The sequence below is a fragment of the Trichosurus vulpecula genome, chromosome 6, assembly GCF_011100635.1.
Source record: "Trichosurus vulpecula isolate mTriVul1 chromosome 6, mTriVul1.pri, whole genome shotgun sequence".
Lineage (NCBI taxonomy): Eukaryota > Metazoa > Chordata > Mammalia > Diprotodontia > Phalangeridae > Trichosurus > Trichosurus vulpecula.
Genome location: NC_050578.1, coordinates 247,689,921 through 247,709,107, shown reverse-complemented (window position 1 = coordinate 247,709,107; position 19,187 = coordinate 247,689,921). Strand labels below are relative to the sequence as shown.

Here is a 19,187-nt window from a genome sequence, read left to right as displayed (position 1 = left end):
ACAGTCTAGGGGAGATAAAAGATGTTTTAAGATAAAGGAAACATACAAAACAAAATGCAGTTTGGAGGGTTCAGGTGAACTACACTAGTTCCCTCCCATCAGTACACAGTGCCTGGCAACTAGTAAGTGCTTAATAAATGCTTGTTGACTGACTGATTAAGCATTTCCTCCAAGGAGCCTGCTCTCTCCCCAGGGTTCAGATGCAGAGCACATCCTGGCTGCTGGAGGAGCCCACCAGCCCACCCAGGGCCGTCACCCTGCCGCCATCTCCAACCCCTCCCTCACCCCAGCCGAGAAATCACCCCCATCAGCAGCACCAGCAGCCTTCTTCATCAAGCTAATTGCAGTGTGGTTTGCGTTCATCAAGAAAACAGTGGGGATTCGAAATTAAATCCCAACATGCAATTTATTTCTTCAAGATACAAGGCATGTCTGGAAGCTGTCTGTTGACTTCCATCTCCCCTTGGGGAGGCCAAAGGACCCGGCTGGGGCTTGAGACTATGGCCCACTCTAGGCTCCAAGACTATCTACGATGAGGATTTTCTCTAAAAAGACTGTCATGTTACCATTTGGACAGAGGCATCTGGCATGCAGTGGAGGAGGGTTAGATTTGGGATTGGATGACCCAGGTGCAAATGCTGACCCTGCCATCTGTTAGCGATGGGACACTCAGTGTATCGACTCACTTTTCTGTACCTCGGTTTTTTTTTTTTTACCTGTAAAATGAGCCGGAGCTTTCTCGGAGGAAAATGAATGGTTCCCAGAGGTAGCAGCTTCCTCCCACTCCCATGCCCTTATCAGGATTGATAAGAGCCAGCATTTACAAAGCACTTTAAGATTTTCAAGGTATTTTAAAAACATTCTCTCTTACAACAGCCTTGGGAGAGAGGTGCTATCATTATCTTCATTTTTACAGAAAGGGAAACTGAGATTGGGAAGGGATGATAATTATAACAATGAAAATAATACGAACAGCTATCATTTAATGGCACTTACTACACATCAGCCACTGTGCCAAGTGCCTTACAGTTATTATCTCACTTGAGCTTCACAATGACCTTGGGAGTAGGGCTAATATCTCCATTTTACCGTTGAGGAAACTGAGGCAAGTCACTTAAATGTTGTTCGGTTGGTTCAGACTCTCTGTGACCCCATTTGGGTTTTTCTTGGCAAAGTGAAAAGTTTGCCATTTCCTTCTCCGGCTCATTTTACAGATGAGGAAACGGAGGCAAACAGGGTTAAGTGACTTGCCCAGGGTCACACAGCTAGGAAGTGTCTGAGGCTGAATTCAAATTCAGATCTTCTGACTCTAAGTCATAGCATTCTTGTCTACTGCATCACCGAGTCACACAACAATATGCTTAGATGAATTCAGAAGTGGTCGAGGGACTGGATTGCAGGATCAAACTTAGAGGTAGACGGGATGGTGGAGGCCATCCGGCCTAACACCCCTCCTTTTTTTATTCAGACAGATGGTCTGGAACATCCCTTCCTCCTCTGAGTGTGAAGAATAGTGAGGAAAGGCGATGGACCTGAGACTGAAGCGAACCAGGGCCAGCCCAGGCTGGCTCTCAGGGCCCTGGCCTTGGGCTGCTTGGGTTTGAGGCTTTTGTCATCACTCAGTGTGTCATCTTCTCCCAGAGTGCACCTTGATGAAAAATGAACCCAGATGGAGAGGAAGGAGAGGTCACGGGAATTCTATCTGGGGGAGAACTGTCCAGTCAGCATCCATATGGCTGAGAGCAGCTCCTTATTAGAGCTCCAATCAATAACCCAACCTCTCAGCCATGTTGATGTCAACAGGACCCCCCCCCCCCCACCTTCCCTCCTACTGGAAACACGCGCACACACACACTCACTCACACACACACACACACACACACACACACACACACACACACACATATACCCAGACACACTCCCAGGCACACTTCTGTCAATCCCACCTCTTGCCTCTTTATGTCTATGACTGAAAGTCCTCTCCCTCTGCCTTCCACCCCCATGAATGGGTATCACAATTAATCTAAAGCTTTCAGAGAGGAGAAAAGCCATTAAATCATGAGGCTAAGCAGAGAAGATGCTGCCTACTTGCCTCATGCATCTTTAGCATGGGATTGGAGGCCATGAGTATCAGGGTACCCGACAGCCTCTCCTTGGTGGCTGCCGTGTGTGCTGCGTCCTTTTCAGCCGCCTAGCTTGTTATTAGCACAGGAGCTGATATCCTCAGGTTTATTCTTTTCAGAGACTTATCTACGTGAAGGAAGCTTTTAAATTTAGATGGAAAGTTTTAAAGGAAAAAAAAAGACAGTCTCTAAATAATGAAGAAATATCTGGGACTTGTAAGGTGGTGAGGACTTTTTAAAAAATTGTTTTTATTCTGAGCTTAATAAACACCAAATAAAATGGGCGTTTCTATATACATAGAAGGGAAAAAAGATTGTGCTTAAAAACTGTGGCTCTCTGTCATGTACAGTTTGCTTTTCTTGTTAAATATATAATACATTCAACGTTGGCTTTCAAAGCTGTCCTGCTTGTCTGTGCTTCTTTCTGGGCTTCCTTTTGTTTTCTGGTCCCCATTTCTTATGGTGGGGATTTGACTGTGATGCCTAACTGACATGAGCAGAAAACTTTTAAAACGAAAGGCAAAAGTATAAAAACAATCTTTCAGAAAACCTAAAAGCTAACAGGCTATATATACATATATGTGTGTGTGTGTGTATAAATTATATATATATATAAATATATGCATAGACACACATATATGTATATGTGGTGCATATGCATGTGTATATATATGTGTGTGTGTGTGTATGTATATATATATATGTATATATGAAATGAATGCTCTCTCAAAACGGAACAGAGTACCTGAAGAAGTGGTAGGTCCCTCCTGAGAAACTTGAGGTGACTACCCCCCAGGGAGATTGTTATCTTTCATTCTTCTGATTCTTTGTGGCTCCCATTTGGAGTTTTCTCGGCAAAGATACTGGAGTAGTTTTCCATTTCCTTCTCCAGCTCATTTTACAGATGAGAAAACTGAGGCAAACAAGGTTAAGTGACTTGCCCAGGGTCACACATCTAGTGTCTGAGATGACATTGGAATTCAGGTCTTCCTGACTCCAGGCTGGGCACACTACCTATCGTGCCACCTAGCTGCCCCACAGGTATGTCGTAAAAGGGATTCAACGTAGGGGAAGTGGAAGCGGCTAGGATGCTGAGGTCTTTCCTGCTTCTGTGATTCTGAGGATACCTGCGCTGTCTTCTCCCTCTCTAGAAGACTTCCAAATGTCAGAGACACTGAAAAGGGAGTCCTAGCCATCCGTGGGTGGGACTACATGGCCCAGCTCTGAGATTAGATAAAAGACTAGAAAGTCTGCCCTTCATCTTAAGGAGTTTATATGGAAGGTTCCTGCTTTTGGTCATTAAGTCAGAGGAGACCACATACATGTGTCCTGGAAGGGACCTCGAAGGCTCTATAGTCCAACTTTTTTTTTTTTTTTTTACAGTTTAGGAAACTGAGGCCCCTGGAGTTTTAGTGATTTGCTCAAGGTCACATACAGGTAAGTAAGGGTTAACAAGTATTTGTTTAACACCTACGACATGGAAGACGCTAAGGAAGCAAAGCCAAAAACAAAAGTGAATGTGTAACTGCATGCAAAATACATGCAAAGTAAATGCAAGTGGGATTGTGAGACACTTATGGATAAGAGAAGCCTCGTGTAGGAGGTGGCCTTTAGCTAGTCTTGTAAGGAAGGAACCCGGGCAAAGGTCTGGAGGTGGAAGATTATTGTGTAAAAAGGAACAAGGCCAGTGTGGCTGGAATCGACATGCCACTCCCCCTCCCCCTTCTAACCCCTGCTCTGCCACATGTGGGGCTGGGGTTAGAGCAATGGACCTAGAGCCAGGAAGACCTGAGTTCAAATCCAGCCTCAGACACGGCCTAGCTGTGTGACCTTGGACAAGTCATTGTCTTGTTTGCCTCTGTTTCCTCAACTATAAAACTGGGATAACAGCACCTAACTCCCAGGGTTGCTGCGAATATCAAATTAGATGATTGTAAAGCACTTTTTAAACCTTAAAGCGCTATATAAATGACAGCTGTTAATTATTATTATTATTATAGTACAAACTAGGAAAATTAATATATAATAAATATATTATATAATAATAATTTATTATATAATAATAAATATATAATAAATATAAACATAAACTTCTTAGGACTATAGATTTATTGTAGCTAGATGGCCTAATAGATAAAGTACTAGACTTGGAGTCAGGAAGACCTGAATTCAAATCTAGCCTAAGACACTCACTAGCTGTGTGACCCTGGGCAAGTCAATTAGCCTTTGTTTACCTGAGTTTCCTCGTCTGTAAAATGGGGATAATTAATAACAGTATAGTCATAATAGTAACTTCCTCCCAGGGCTGTCGTGAAGGCTTTGCTGGTTATTCCTGCTGGCCGGCGGTGCTAGAGGGGACCCTCAGAGGTCATCTAAGCCGATGTGTGGCTAGCGCACCCACAATGTAAGTATATACAAGACACATAAGAAGCAGAGACATACAGAGTAAATACAGGATCTACAGAGGAAACAGGTGGTTATCTTGGCGTTGGGAGGCACTGGTCGGGCCAGGAAGGGCCTCCTGGAGGAGATCTCATTGGCAGGAGGAGTGAGCTTCTCCAGGTCACAACAGCGGTAAATGACCGAGGCGGGATTCAAACCCAACTTCAGTTCTTTGTCCTCTGCCTTGTGCAGGGTCATAGACCTAGAGAGGACCTTCGGGGTCCTATAGGCTGAGCCATTCATCTTACAGATGAGGAAACCGAGGCCCGTAGAAGTTAGTGGTTTGCCTAATGTCACAAAAGTAGTAGGTTGAGGAGCCAGAGTACTATAATTATTGTGTGGTTAAGACCCTCCTGGGTCTCAAAGAAGAAAATTATAGGCCCCATAAGAAAGACAGCCAGGAGACAATCAGCAATTGATTTTGCATATTTATATACCCTCCTCTCAAGACTATTCCTTTCTTTTTTGTTTTGTTTTTGTTTGGGGGACAAAGTTTCAGAAATAAAGCCATCACAAATGCTTAGAACAGAAGAACAGGCACAGACAGAAACAATTTATTGGTCATGATCCAATAAATACCCCTAATAGAGTGGAAAAAAGAGAGATCAAGAGGCATCGACACCATTAGCAAGAGTGAAACTGCAAGTTTATTCAAGAGTATAAAAATTTAAAAAAAAAAAAACAAAACCAAAACACAACCACAACCCCCAAACCCACGACCTTTCCAGTTTACAGTGACTCTGAACATCACGCACTGACCATGACAGCCCATTCCTTCCTTTTCCTCTTTTGCATAAAATGTCAGCGTTGAGGTAGGGAGGGAGAGGAGGGATTTTGAAGCAGAAGCATCTGGGAAAGTTAGTCCTGGGAAATAAAAAGCCTACACAGCTGATCTCACTTCCTAGAATAGACTCCAGGTTCTCTTTCTTTTGGAGTGCATGGAGTAACCTCTCCCAATGGGAAGGACATAAGAATGACTGCTGGCCACTTGTTTGCCTACTTAAGGAAAAAAAATGGCAGCTCAGAGGCCCTATTTATATTTTTACGGCATTCATTAAAAAAAAATCAAATCTGTAATAAAAATGTCCCTGTATTCCTTCATCATTAATAGTTTTTCCTTATCTACGAAGACCATTTGTCTTCTCTAAGATGTCTAGAAGCAGGAGAGAGCATGAGATTAGCTCACTGCCCTATTAATTAAAATTGGAATCCTTTCCCCCGACCAACTTCCAGAGCGAGGGAAGACGTTCCCTTGAACTATCAAAGGGCTGAAATAAAACCAATCAATCTGACTTAGAGGAGATGATGTACCCAGGCAAAGTTTCTTTAAAGCTCATATTGCAACCAGAACTTTTTTCTTTTAAATCACCGGGCTATAGACAAAATTACTATGATGCTATCTCAGAAAGAAAGACAAACGGCTAGTTGTCCTTTATTAAAAATTCCAGAGTGTCTAGCAAGCTCTTTTATGAGTACCTCAAAATCATTTGCTTCAGAACAAGGTCAATTCAGCAAACCTCCCCTCTCAGCCCCATCCCTCCCTCATTACCCATAGTTAACATTTTAATAACTCATTTGGATCAAACACATCATTTGTCATTCCTTTAACCAAGGAAGGGAGCCCACGGGTGAGTGAGTGGTCTGGCTCAGAGCTTCTCCAAGACGTAGTCACTCGGTTCCAGTTGTAACAGGCATCAGTGTGACTTGACAAAATGTTGCATAGGGCTCTGTCCCAGGAGGTGGGCAGAGACTTCTCCCATTATTCCAGCATGGAGAAAGGTTTCCTTTTCCTCCCTAAGCCCCCACGGCCTCCCTCCTCAGTCCACAGTCAAGGTCAAAAGCCTACCAGCACAGTGCTTTGGATCGGAGAGAGGAACATTTTTCTGTTTCGACTTCCTTCAAGAATATGATAAATAATAGCCCCCAAAGTGCGTTAAGTGCACAAACTCCTAGCACGTGAGTTAGTCGAGTGTGGCTTGTTACCAAAGGTTTACGGATGAAAAAGGCACAATATCCTTTTACATCTATCTCTCTTTGGACCGCATTTAAAAAAAAAGTACACCTTTCCTATACACATATAAATAGGCCCTTAACTAGAAGGGAAAACACAAACACACCATTTTAAATGTATTTCTGGCCTAGGTTGGGGGTGGGGTTGGGAAGAAGTCCAAATGGGACCTGGTCGACTCCACCACTGGCTGCCTGCTGCCTATGCCTTCCAAAGGAGGAAAAGGCTCCCATGCTGAGAGGTGTCTGGTGGCCTGAGAAGGGACAGACAGTCTCTGGGAATGAAGCAGTGTTGTGGCGTTGATGGGAGCTTGCCCATCTACGTGGGATTAGCAGTTCAGTTCAAATCAACAAGCAGTTATGAGGTACCAACTATGGCCCAGGCACCGTTCTACCGTTCTATGTGTTGAGGGGATATGAGGGCAACAAACTCATAGGTCCTTGCCCTGAAGGAATTTACATTCTAATATCAACTCTGGCTCTCAAGAGAGTTCAAAACCAAGACACTCTTAAGGCTGTTGTAGTCAGGTGCCAACATACACGGTCCTCAAATCAACATTTCTAATCACCGACATGGGTTCGGAACAGAAGCCTGGGTTGACTGTGATAGAGAGAGACAGTTCAACATAATGGATAAGAGCAAGGTGGGTTCAGATCCCACCCCAGATGCTTACTAGCTATATGACCACAAACAGATCACTTCATCCCCCATAAGCCTCGGTTTTCCCATCAGTAAAGGGGGATCATAATACTTGTAGTACCTTCCTCAGAAGGTTGTTGTGAGGATCACATGAAATCATCTACATAGAGCACTTTGAAACCTTTAAAATACTAAGAATTAGGTTTTATTTCTTTCATTCTTTTTTTAAATTTGGACCTGTGAATGCATCACTATGGGGAATTCCTGGAGAAGGACACCCTCACCCCCACCTCCTAAAACATCACTTGGCCCCTGCTCTACAACTTGGTCTTAGAAGGTTGCCTGGGGCACGAAGAAGTGACTTGCTTATGGTCACACGTCCAACGTGGGAGTAGAGGCAGGCTTTGAACTCAGGTCTTCCTGACTCCAAAGTCTGTTCTCTTATCTACCACACATACCACCTCTTATGAGTTACGATCATTGTGATTGTTGTGAGGCAGAAGGGGGCAAAGCTCATTTTATAGGGGACCCAAGTAAGAGTCTTACTTTCTCCAAGCTCAGCTTGGAGGGGAAACCTGCCCAGGAAGGGATGGAAGACTCTGGGCACTTTATCTTGGCACTCGCTATGTGCCATTCACCATCTCAGGATCAGAAGACACACTTGAGGGGCTGGAGCCCACTGGTTTCCTTTATAATCCTATGTATTTTATTTGTCATAAAAATGTATGGCAGCTAGGTGGTACAATGGAAAGACCATTGGACCTGAAGTCAGGATTGACCTGAGTTCAAATCTGACCTCAGATACTAGCTGTGTGACCCTGGGGGAAGCAAGTAGCTTCACCTGCATCTGCCTCAGTTTCACCATCTGCAAATGGGGCTAATAATAGTACCTACCTGGAGGGTAGGTCAAATGGATCTTGTTTGTAAAGCACTTTGCAGATCTCAAAGTGCTATGCAAATGGTGACTATCATTATTATTATTTATTTTATGCATTTAAAAATGCGATTCTGAAAAGGGCTCCCTGCCAAAGGGGTCCAGGACACACGAAAAGTGAAGTGCTTTAGAGGTTTGCCACTTCCTAGCTTGCCACTGATATTTTCCAGACCAGTTTTGCAGAGTCTCCCAGGCCACTATGACCTCCCTATTCTGATCCGGAGCACACAGCAGTATTAAGTAGCATTAGGGCATACTATTTCATCTTGGTCTTTGGATCAGACAAAACCATACCAAAAGACTGTCCTTCGAAAGGGTTTTTGAATACTGTTTTCTCTCCCTGTCAGCAAATTCAAGACACTCCAATGACCACAACAGAGGTAAGGGGAGGAGAGAGAGAGACAGAGAGAGAGACAGACAGACAGAGACAGAGACACAGAGACAAAGACAGAGAGAGACAGAGAGAGAGAGAAAGAGAGGAGAGACAGAGAGAGAGAGGGAGAAAGGGCAGGGACAGAGAAGAGAGGACAGAGGGGACAGACAGTGGGTGGGGGGGAGCCAGAGAAGCATCATGGATACGGAGTCATGTGATCATGGGAGTCTCAGGAAATAGCGCAACGGTGACCTAATGGTAAAACACAAATCTTATCAACAGGGATCCTTGGAAAAATGCCCCATTTCTCTCCCTCCCTCCAAGTCCCCCAGACTCATCCCCTTGTGATCTCCTAAAGATCAAGGGCCAACCACAAGCACAAAGACAGCGAAATGGTAACAAGCCACAGTAGATTAACCCATATGGACTTTAAAAAAAGGACTGGAAATTTACAGGTCCCCCGTTGTGCCTGAGCTGAGCAGTGAGTCACTTGGCTCTGGCGTTCTCTCTGGAGATGGATGAGGGCGGTTGCTGTAGCTGCTGCTGTCCTGGGGCTGACTGCTGGAGACGCCGAGGAGGCCACCATCTGCTGCTGGGCTGCAGCTTGCTGCGCTCCCGGCTCGGGAACGGTAGGGGGGCAGCTCTGTCTGACTCAAGGAGTCACCTTCTGAAGAGTAAGGGGGAGGAGGGAGGTCAAACCACGGGGGTCTGCTGTAAAGGGGAGAAGAAGAGAAATATGGAAGAGAAGGGTGGGAGAAAGAATAAATCGGACTGCGGTACTGGCGAAGGGATGCTCCTCTTTGGAAGCATTTATTTCAAGCTGTCCTAAGAGGAGAAATAGGGGACCCTCTCCTAACTTCTTTCAGGACTCAGCTCAATTGCCACCTTCTGCAGAGGCCTTCCAAGTCCCCCACAGTCACTTAAGCCTTTCCTTGTGAGCCTACCTTCCTTCTACTCTGTATGTATCTCATATATATCTAGTAATGGGCACACCACCTCCCCAGAAGACTGGAAGTGCCCTGAGGGCAGGCCCAGCCTGACACATAGGAAGTGCTTAATTGATACATGTTGATTGATCTTTCCTTATGGAAAAGATCACCCCAAGGATTAGTTCGTTTCAGTGGTTTTGAAACAATATAACTCAAGCAAGAGAGGAGCGTATTCCCTCCTGTCTCCTTATGGTTTTTCAGGCAGGGCCAAAACCACATCCTCAGAATGATGTAATTCGACAGGGATATGACCTCTCCCATTAAACTCAGGCTCTCAAGACACAATTTCCTCACTCTGAAATGGAGGGGCCAGACAGCAAGGACATCTCCAGCAGGGCTGGAATTCAGGCGAAGGGACCAAGGACCGGCCGTTGCATCGTTTTACCCTCTTGTCGCGGGGCCATTGCTGTGTAATCCACAGGATGGGGAGGATGGCAATGCTGAGCAAGAAGGGAGCCAAATCTCAGCTTCCGTGCCTTGCTAAGACTGGTATGAGGTGCAATCTTAATAAAAGACCCAACGTCTTTGTTCCTAGTCATTATTCATAAAGAGAAGCCCCTACGCTCCAAGGGGAGGGATGCCAACCACCTTTGATGTGAGCCTGCGGAGATACTGTCATGTTATGGATGCCGAAGCTTGGGCTCTGAGGGAAATGAACAATGGTTACAGGGAGCGGTTAGGTGGTGCAATGAGTCGAGCACCGGCCCTGGAGTTAGGAGGACATGAGTTCAAATCCGGCCTCAGACACTTGACACATTTACTAGCTGTGTGACCTTGGGCAAGTCACTTAACCCCAATTGCTCTGCCTTCCCCCCTCCAAAAAAACCAAGAACAATGGTTACAGAATCTAGGATCACAGATTTAGAATTAGGAAGGACATTAGATGTCATCTGTTTCAACCACCTCATTTATATATAAGGCAGTTGAGGACCAGGGAAAGCAAGTGATTTGCTTGGGGTCACAGTATAATGAATAGGTGAGCTGGCTCCTTTTGGTCCCCCAATTAGTCACTTAACCTGTCTGGGTCAAGGCTTCTTGATCTGTAAAATGACGTGGCCCCATGAGATGACATCTCAGGTCTCTTCTGGCTTTTAATCTTAGGATCATAGGAATTCTTCTTTCTACTTAAGGCCCGTGTGGCCTTGGACAAGTCACTTAACCATGAATATCTTTCCTCATCAATAGATTAGGAAATTGGGCAAGATGATATCTGAGGACCCTTCTAGTTTTTAATTTATGATTCTATATACATAGAGTCATAGTTCTAGTGCTGGAAGGGACCTTAGAAGCCATCACGCACAATCCTTTTGTATTCCAAATAAGGAAACTGAGATTAAAACCATATTAAACTCAGGATTGATTTTAATTTCGTTAAACTGAGATTAACACATATGGACTAAAGACTGGATTTTTATAGGTCCCCCACTGTGCCCGAGCTGAGCAGTGAGCCACTTGGCTTTCTAAGATTAACCTATATTAAATTCATTATTATTATTGTTATTATGTTAAATTATTAATTGAGATTAAATGACGTGCTGTGGGTCACAGATATAGTAAGTGAGAGATCTGGTTTTGAACCCAGGTTCTCTGACTTCAGATCCAGTGGCCATTACTCTGTAGCATTTAGGCTAATTTCCTCACCTATAAAATGAGAATGGCTGCCCATCGTGGTCTCTTCCATTTCTCAACCCTATAATAATGGATTGATTTTATGTTATTACATTACAATACATAATTATTTACTGAAGAATTTGTTTGTTCTCCTATTTTCCTCTTAGTAGTGCCTGAAGTCACAAAGGTAGAGGCAGTGTGAACAGCGAAGGCTGTGCTGGACTTGGAAGGCCTAGATCCAAATCCTGCCTTACTCTTACAGGCACCGTGGTTTGGGCAACTTCTCTGCATCTCGGTTTTTCCATCTGTATAATGAGGGGGCTTGACTCAATGGTCTCTAAGGTCTCCTTCACACTCTGTATCTATGATACGACATGGGAGTGCGATGGTTCTAGTGTCTAGGAAGGATGTCCTTCTAGATGGGGAAACTAAGACAAAGAAATGGCCAGTGGCATTTCCTACACCAATGAAATCTCAGGTTTAGACGAAAAATAAGTCAGGCCTCAGTTTTGAGTGCTATTAGGTTCACTGCGTTTTTCTGAGATACCCACCTTTGGTCCAGCACGGCTTCTGAGTAGGAGGGAGGGGAGTCCAAGTCCAGGGAGTTGTGGTAGACCTGATTGGACACGTACTGTATGCCGTTGTTGACGTTGTAGGTGACACTGCAGCGATGCGGGTGGTCGAGAACGACCAGGCGGGACAGAAGCACGGGATGCTGCAGCCTGTGTACAGGCAGCGTCATCAGGTTGTTTCTTTTCCGCTGGTGATGCAACACGAGGGCGAGGAGGGCCACCACCAGCACGAAGATGACGGAGCTGCCGATGATGGCATAGGTGATGCTGGGGTAGTAGAGCAGCTGGTTCTCCGGCGTCACGTAGACCTGCCCGCTGCCCGCCTCTGCCATGAGGAAAGAGGAGCCGGGACAAAGGCAAAAGGACTGTTAATCACCTGCGGTAAGATCGGTACCCACAGCAGCAACTTTAGACTGCTAAAAATTGCTAAACCAGTCACAGTATAGGGCTCAAAGCTCCTTCTTTATTCCCTGGGGTGCATGCCTTCTCTGCAAAGCATTCCACAGAGAGCTGGGAGATGAAAAAGCCTAGCTCTTCCTCTCCCCATCCTGTTCTGGTTCCAAATCCCAGTACTCTCATGTCATCACTGTGGGGGTGAGGGGAATCGAGCATTTATTAAATGCCCACTCTATATATTATCTCATTTGATTCTATGCAAGTCCTTTTGATTCCCTGGGCCTCAGTTTCTCTATCTGTAAAATGGAGGTGTCATGGTTGTGGAAGCCTCCTCTTCCTACGTGGCAGTGGCAGGCAGCAGGTAGGTCTGCCTGATGTCAGAGAAACACCCGCTACAAGGAAAAAGAGCAATGGGTACAATATGTACCTACTATGTGCAAGGAATAAAAATAGCTGCCATGTATATCAGTGGTATCAAAATCCAATAGAAACCAGGGTCATTAAACCATACACAAGGATCCCTTCAGGCCATATGTTTGCTGAGAAAACTACAAATGAACATCTACGTCATATTGCACTTTGATTTAGTTCATTAGATATTTCCCAATTGGATTTTAATCTCTTTCAGGAGTGTAGTAGGCTGTGCATTTGACAACTTTGATGTATATGGTGCTTTAAGGTTTGCAAAGCATTCTACCTACACCAATCGCTGGTTCTTATTATTACAGGCTCTCTCAGATTTGCAGAACACCTCACATACATATTCTCAACTGATCCCCATAACTGTCCTATGAGATAGTTGGTTTTAGCATCCCCATATTACACAGGGGGAAACTGGAGCTGGGAGACTTGCCCAGGGTCACACTCAGGTCTTCCCGATTCTATGGGCAGCTAAGTGGTACAGTAGATAAGAGCACCAGACCTGGAGACAGGAAGACTCATCTTCCTGAGTTCAAATCCAGCCTCAGACACTTAATAGCTGTGTGACCCTAGGCAGGTCACTTAACCTGTTTGCCTCAGTTGCTCATCTATAAAATAAGCTCGAGAAGAAAATGACAAACCATTCCAGTCTTTGTCAAGAAAACCCCAAATGGGGTCATGGAGAGTCGTACCCCACTGAACAACGGTTTCCCAATTCTAGGTCCTACATTCCTTCCACTGTACAACCTAGCTGCCTGTAGGAAGTATACTAGGCCAGGGTGTTTAGGGAGTGTTCCTTGGTGCTGTGTGGCTTGAGGGCGCTCACAGTGCAAAGTGCACATGCTTTGTGTTCAGAACCAAGGCTATAGTGAAGTTGCACTCAGGAGCAAGCGCCACCAGAAACACCTCGGATTCATTATGTGTTTGATTTTTAATTAATTTTTGGTTGTTGAGCCTTCAGAAACGTTTTATTGTTGACAAATTTTTTGCTATGCCTATGGGGTTGTGACCCACAGTTTAAGAACTGCTGTACTAGGCTTACATAGACAAAGACAGAATGAAGGGGGAACAGAGGAACGAACCACAGTTCCTACCCTCCAAGTACTCTAAATTCAGGTGGGCTCCAGGCCAACCTAAAGCAAGCATGATAAACCCTCTCCAAAGTCTATGGATGCTCTGACTCCTCTCCTCTCTGCACCCAAACATGGTGAGACGAGGGTAAGGAAGCATCTTTCCAGCTACCATCACTGCTTCCCTGATAGATTTTCTGAAAAGGAATCCAATAAGGCCTCAGTGAATCTCAAGTGCTTGGAACCCATTTAACATCTCCACTACAAGATGAAAAAGCCACAAGGAAAGAAGGACTGTTGAGCACTGAGTACATGTGGGGGAGAAAATCTGTTTTGGAATTTCTTGTAGATGGTTACCTGCCCATCAACCCTTGCGAAGAACAGGCAGAGTTCCACCTTTGACAAGTTGTTCTCTCAGAGACCCCCAGAGGATGAAAAGATGGATATGAACATATGCATGGATGTGTACATGTGTGTGATTATTTCAGACCCAGGGCTGAACACAAAAGATCACCCCAGATCCCCACCTGATCCCTGACCTTCCAGCAAGTGTTTCTATAATATGGAAACTTGAAGAAACAGAATCCATTTTCAGGGTTTCCCTTTCCTCCTAATACCTTCTCCAGTTGCCCTGATAGACAAGGGCTAGAAAAACTCCACTATCTCTGCGGTGCTGAGGATCCAATTAATTGTCAGTGGGTTATTTTTAAAGGAGGAAGGTGGCTGAGGGGGTGGGGGAGGGGACGACTTTTCACAGAGCTGACAAGCCAGCCTGGCGTTTTCAGAACACCGACTTCTGTGTAAGCAATTGAGGTCTTAAGAGTCCATCTGGGATCCCTCTTTAAAATGACTGGAATGTAAAACGTCTGTATAGCCTAACAGTCTCGTTTACATTTCTAAGCGCAGACTCTCTCCAGATCTCTCCACTTTGGCAGGAGAGGAGGAAAAATCACACATGCTTGGGAGATTATGACATTACGTAACTCAGCGGTGCTTGGTATAATTTCCACTGTGTTTAAAATGTCATCTTTTATTAAATCATTAACAAGGCCTACTTTTCTAAAGAGCTTAATGAGCCTCCTGGCCAATTACTAATATCACAAATGCCATGTCCCTCAAACTCAAAGCACTGGAAATCACAGGAAAGTTTCCTCTCTTCCCCTCCTGGCCTATTCCCTTCTCCTTTTGCTACAGTCACAGTTGGTAAGGAGCTCAGAGGTCATCTGATGCAGTGGTACGAAACTCAAGCAGAAACAGGGCCATCCTTGCCACTGTATGTTGGCTTAGAAAACCACATATTTGCTGTACTCTTTGTGACCCCATTTGTGGACTTCTTGGCAAAGAGACTGAAGTGGATTGCATTTCCTTCTCCAGCTCATTTTACAGATAAGGAAACTGAGGCAAACAGGGCAAAGTGACTCTTTGGGATAACATTTTGGGGTTTTCTTGGTAAACATACTGGAGTCGTTGGCCATTTCCTTCTCCAGTTCATTCTACAGATGAAGAAACCGAGGCAAACAGGGTTAGGTAACTCTTCATGACAACGTTTTGGGATCTTCTAAGCAAACATACTGGAATGGTTTGCCATTTCCTTCTCCAGATCATTTTACAGGTGAGGAGACTGAGAAAGCAGGGTTAAGTGACTTGCCCAGGGTCACACTGCTAGTAAGTGCCTGAGGCTGGATTAGAACCCAGGAAGATGAGTTTTCCTGACTCCAGGCTTAGCACTCTATCCACTTCTTCTCCTAGCTGCATAGTAGGTGCTTCATAAATGCCTGATAATTGACATGTCATCGTATGCCATGATTTTCCTTCATCTTCTATCTCTGGTAGAATGCAAGCTTTTTGAAGGCAGGGAGCATTTTCACCTTTCTTTATATCCCTAGAACTTAGCACACTGACTGAAACACAGAAAACACTGCTTGTTGAGTATGACTTGAAGAAAGAAGAGATAGGAGGAGACACCTCCAGCCCATCCCTTTACAGAGGTGGCAGATCCACAAGAGTTATAGTGTCCATATTTTCACACATATGGATCAGTTATGTTGATATTTTCCTCTTTTCCTTTAAAATTATTATGTATGTGGGATGACTCTGGAAGGGAGAGAGATATGGTGAAAATTATGGTGTTATATAAAAAGACATTAATAAAACCTCATTTAACAAAATAAATGATTGTTGACTGCTCACTGAGACTGACTGAGCACAGTGCCTGGCACATAGTAGGTGCTTAATCAATACTTATTGATTAAGTGCTGAATAATGCTTCTGTGAATCACCAAAGTGAGACTATACCTAGACACAGCAAGGAAGTAAGTTCACATTTGTATCATCCTTTAAGGGTTTACAAAGTGCTTATCTCACAACAATCCTTTGAGGTAGGCAGCACACAGATTATCAAGCACATTTTCCAGATAAAGAAAGTGAAATTCAAGATGGTTCATTGACTGGAGAAAGAAATGGCCAACCACTCCCGTATCTTTGCCAAGAAAGCACCAAACAGGGACACAGAGAGTCTGACACAACTGAAGACCAAGAAGAAGAAGAAGCACATGATCCAGAAGCACATGGCTAGTAAGTGTTGGGCCTGGGACATAAACACAGGCCTCTCGCTTCTATGATGAGTCCCCCGTCCATTACACAGTCCAAGGAAAACAACCCTTGAAATGCTCCCTGCTTTCAACACTTCTACTGATTGTGCCCTTCCATCAGCTGATAAAGTGAAGTTTCTAGTGTCTAGGGCCTTCAGAGATGGCTGCAGATTGGAGAAATATGACTACGGTTGCCTGGTTTAGAGGAGGGGAGAAGGAGGGAAGGAGGGAGGGAGGGAAAAAGGGAAGGAAGGAGGGAGGGGGAGGGAGGAAAGGAAGAAGAGGGAGGGAGAGGGATAAAGGGGGGAGAGAGAGAGAGAGAGAGAGAGAGAGAGAGAGAGAGAGAGAGAGAGAGAGAGAGAGAGGGAGGATTTGGGGGAATCCTCATGTGGCTTCAATCTGTCTAGCTGCAGAATTTACACACCAGGCCTGCATCCCATTGGGTTTCATCATTACCATCATCAAATAAAATCTATTAAGTACCCAGGAGTGCAGAGATGCTAGGTTGAGCTCACCTGATTATGCAGCTAGCTCCTTGAAGTGCTAAATGAGCAATCCCACCCAGGCAGTTCCCAACCCTCTGCCTACTCTGCTGTTTCCTCCATTTGACAAGAGCTGAGGAGGCACGGGTTGATTTAATTCAAATTCCAAAGAGCTGAAGCTTTCCTTGGTTTTTTTGTTCCCCAGATCTGTGAATCTGGAAGGCGCCCCGTACAAAATCAGTTCATCAGTGCCACTTCTACCCATTAAATCTTGTTACTTGGGAAATGCTGAGGGTGCAGGCAGGGAGCTTTTGAGTGTAAAAAACTTTCTGAATAATTTAGGGAAAAGGGCTGATAACAGAAACATTACAAGTGGCACTCCACGCTGTTGCTTTATTAACCATGAAGAAATTCACAGTTTCTCCAGTTTTTCAAATATGTGAGTACAAATTGTACAGGGCCCCGCTGACCTGGAATGGAGGGCTCTTATTTCGTCCTTCATCCTCTGTTGCCTCAGCCCAGAAAGCTCCCATTTCAGCAGTCAGGAAGGATCCTTGAGGCACTTAAAAGGAATCAATCACGGCCATCTCCATTCAGGGTACCTTTGGTGTTCTGCATGCGCACATACACACACACACACACACACACACACACACACACACAGAGCTGGAGAAGCCTTTTCCTTCTCCGGCTCATTTGACAGATGAAAAAAGGAACCCTATTTGCCTCAGTTTCCTCATCTGTCAATGAGCTGGAGAAGGAAACGGCAAACCACTCCAGTATCTTTGCTAAGAAAACTCTAAATGAGGCCACAAAGCATTGGACGTGACCAAACAACAACAACAACAAGAAAGGGCTAAGGTGATGGCTGAAACGCACAGGTAGAGTGAATATTAGGGTCACGCGAATCCCAGGCAAAACTGTGAGCTGCGTGAATTCTGCATCTTTCACTTTCTCTTTTGGCAGCCAGCTCCCCACTTGAGTCCTACAGGACCTTGCCTGGGCTAGCTGCTGATCCTACCAGCGGATAACTGCATTCGGGTATTTGTTATTCCATCAGGGTATGTTTTTTAATAAGGAATTCCAAAAACAGAAAAGCCTTCACGATCCAAAGGGATTCCTCTCTAATAGTAGAATTTCAGGTAGTTTGATAACTAATGGGAAAAGATGCCATATTGGACTGAATATAGGTTATACTCAAACATCTCCCTCCCCCTCCAGCACCAGGCTTAGTGCTAGAGGGGGCCTTCATCAGTCAGTCAATCAATCAATCAATCAATCAATCAACATTTATTATCTACTATGTGATAGGCATGGCACTTAGATATCTTTATCAATCCCCTTATTTTAGATAAAGGTAAACTGAGGAACAGAGTAGGAATGTGACTTACCTGAAGGTTACATTGCTAGGAATTATAATGATAATTTATATCCTTATATATACATATATTATATTGCTATAGTGCTTTAAGGTTTGCAAAGAACTTTTACATATGTTATTTCATTTGATTCTCTCAACACTCCTGTGAAGTAGATGCCATCCCTTTTACAGATGAGGAAACTGAGTCAGTGAGGTTAGGTGACCTGCCCACCATCACTCAGTTACTCATATCTGAAATGGAATTTGGGGTGATGGAGGGGAGAAAAGCAATGGCTCTGAAGGCAAAAGACCTGGATTCAAATCTTACCTCAGGTATTTGTAACCTGGGTGACTTTGGGCAAGTCAATTCATTCCCTAGGGGCACAGTGGGAGCCTGTATAGTGAGAGGGTTGGGTGAGATGGCCTCAGAAATCCCTTCCAACTCCTGATCTATGGTCCTTGATCCTGGGTCTGAGTCCAGCGTTCTAGCCACTAGGCTACATGACCTCTCAGTAAATCACTGAGTCAGGATTTAAATACAAATTCTCTCGAACCACTTCTGGTTTTCTTTCTACGACATCATGCCAGTTATATGACAAATGTCAAGAAGTTTTACCTTCTGTATTGCTACTAAAAGGTGATAGATTGCTGCTCCTCGGCTCCCAAATAGGTTCGACCTCTGAATACAAAACCACCAGGCTTGCCAAGATATTACTAGCTGAGCAGTATTTCTGCGGAGCATGACACGCGGTGCAGACTATGGCAGTACTGTCCTCATTCCCGAGATGCTTCTCTCCCATAAGTCACGTGGGGACAATATAACCCTCTCTCTGAATCCTTTGGAAAAATAGCCAACAGGGCTGGAATCGTGGAGGGGCAGACGTGTGTTCTATCATTTCCAAAATGGTAGCCCCAATATCCATCCATCTCCCCACCCACCTATCTGAGGAACCAACTAATGCCTATGGAGGAGAGGAAGCACGTTGGGCTTGGGAGTCGGGAGATCTGGGTTAAAATCTCAGTTCTGACACTTGCCTTCTGTGTGACCACAGCAAGGTTACTGAGCTACTCTGTACTATCACAATCAGGAAGGCAAGGCGCTAGATTTGTGAGGCAGGAAGGCAGCAGCTGCTGCTGAGGACCCTGAAGTGGGCACAGACTCTCTCCTCTTTCTGAA

At 44.7% G+C, this 19,187-nt stretch overlaps 1 protein-coding gene across 2 annotated transcripts in view; it reads right to left on the bottom strand.

The window, feature by feature from the left end:
• Positions 1–5,189: 5,189 nt before the first annotated feature.
• The window catches only part of LDLRAD3 (low density lipoprotein receptor class A domain containing 3), a 267,610-nt gene continuing 253,612 nt past the window's right edge, over positions 5,190–19,187 (bottom strand). The window contains exons 5-6 of one of the 2 annotated variants that reach the window (XM_036764829.1): positions 11,671–12,016; positions 5,190–9,230 (exon numbers count right to left, since the gene is read on the bottom strand). In XM_036764829.1, coding sequence (XP_036620724.1) covers positions 8,969–9,230; positions 11,671–12,016 — 608 coding nt within the window. In that variant the 3' untranslated portion in view covers positions 5,190–8,968. The remainder of the gene's footprint in view (positions 9,231–11,670; positions 12,017–19,187) is intronic. The other variant, XM_036764830.1, reaches the window with a different exon arrangement.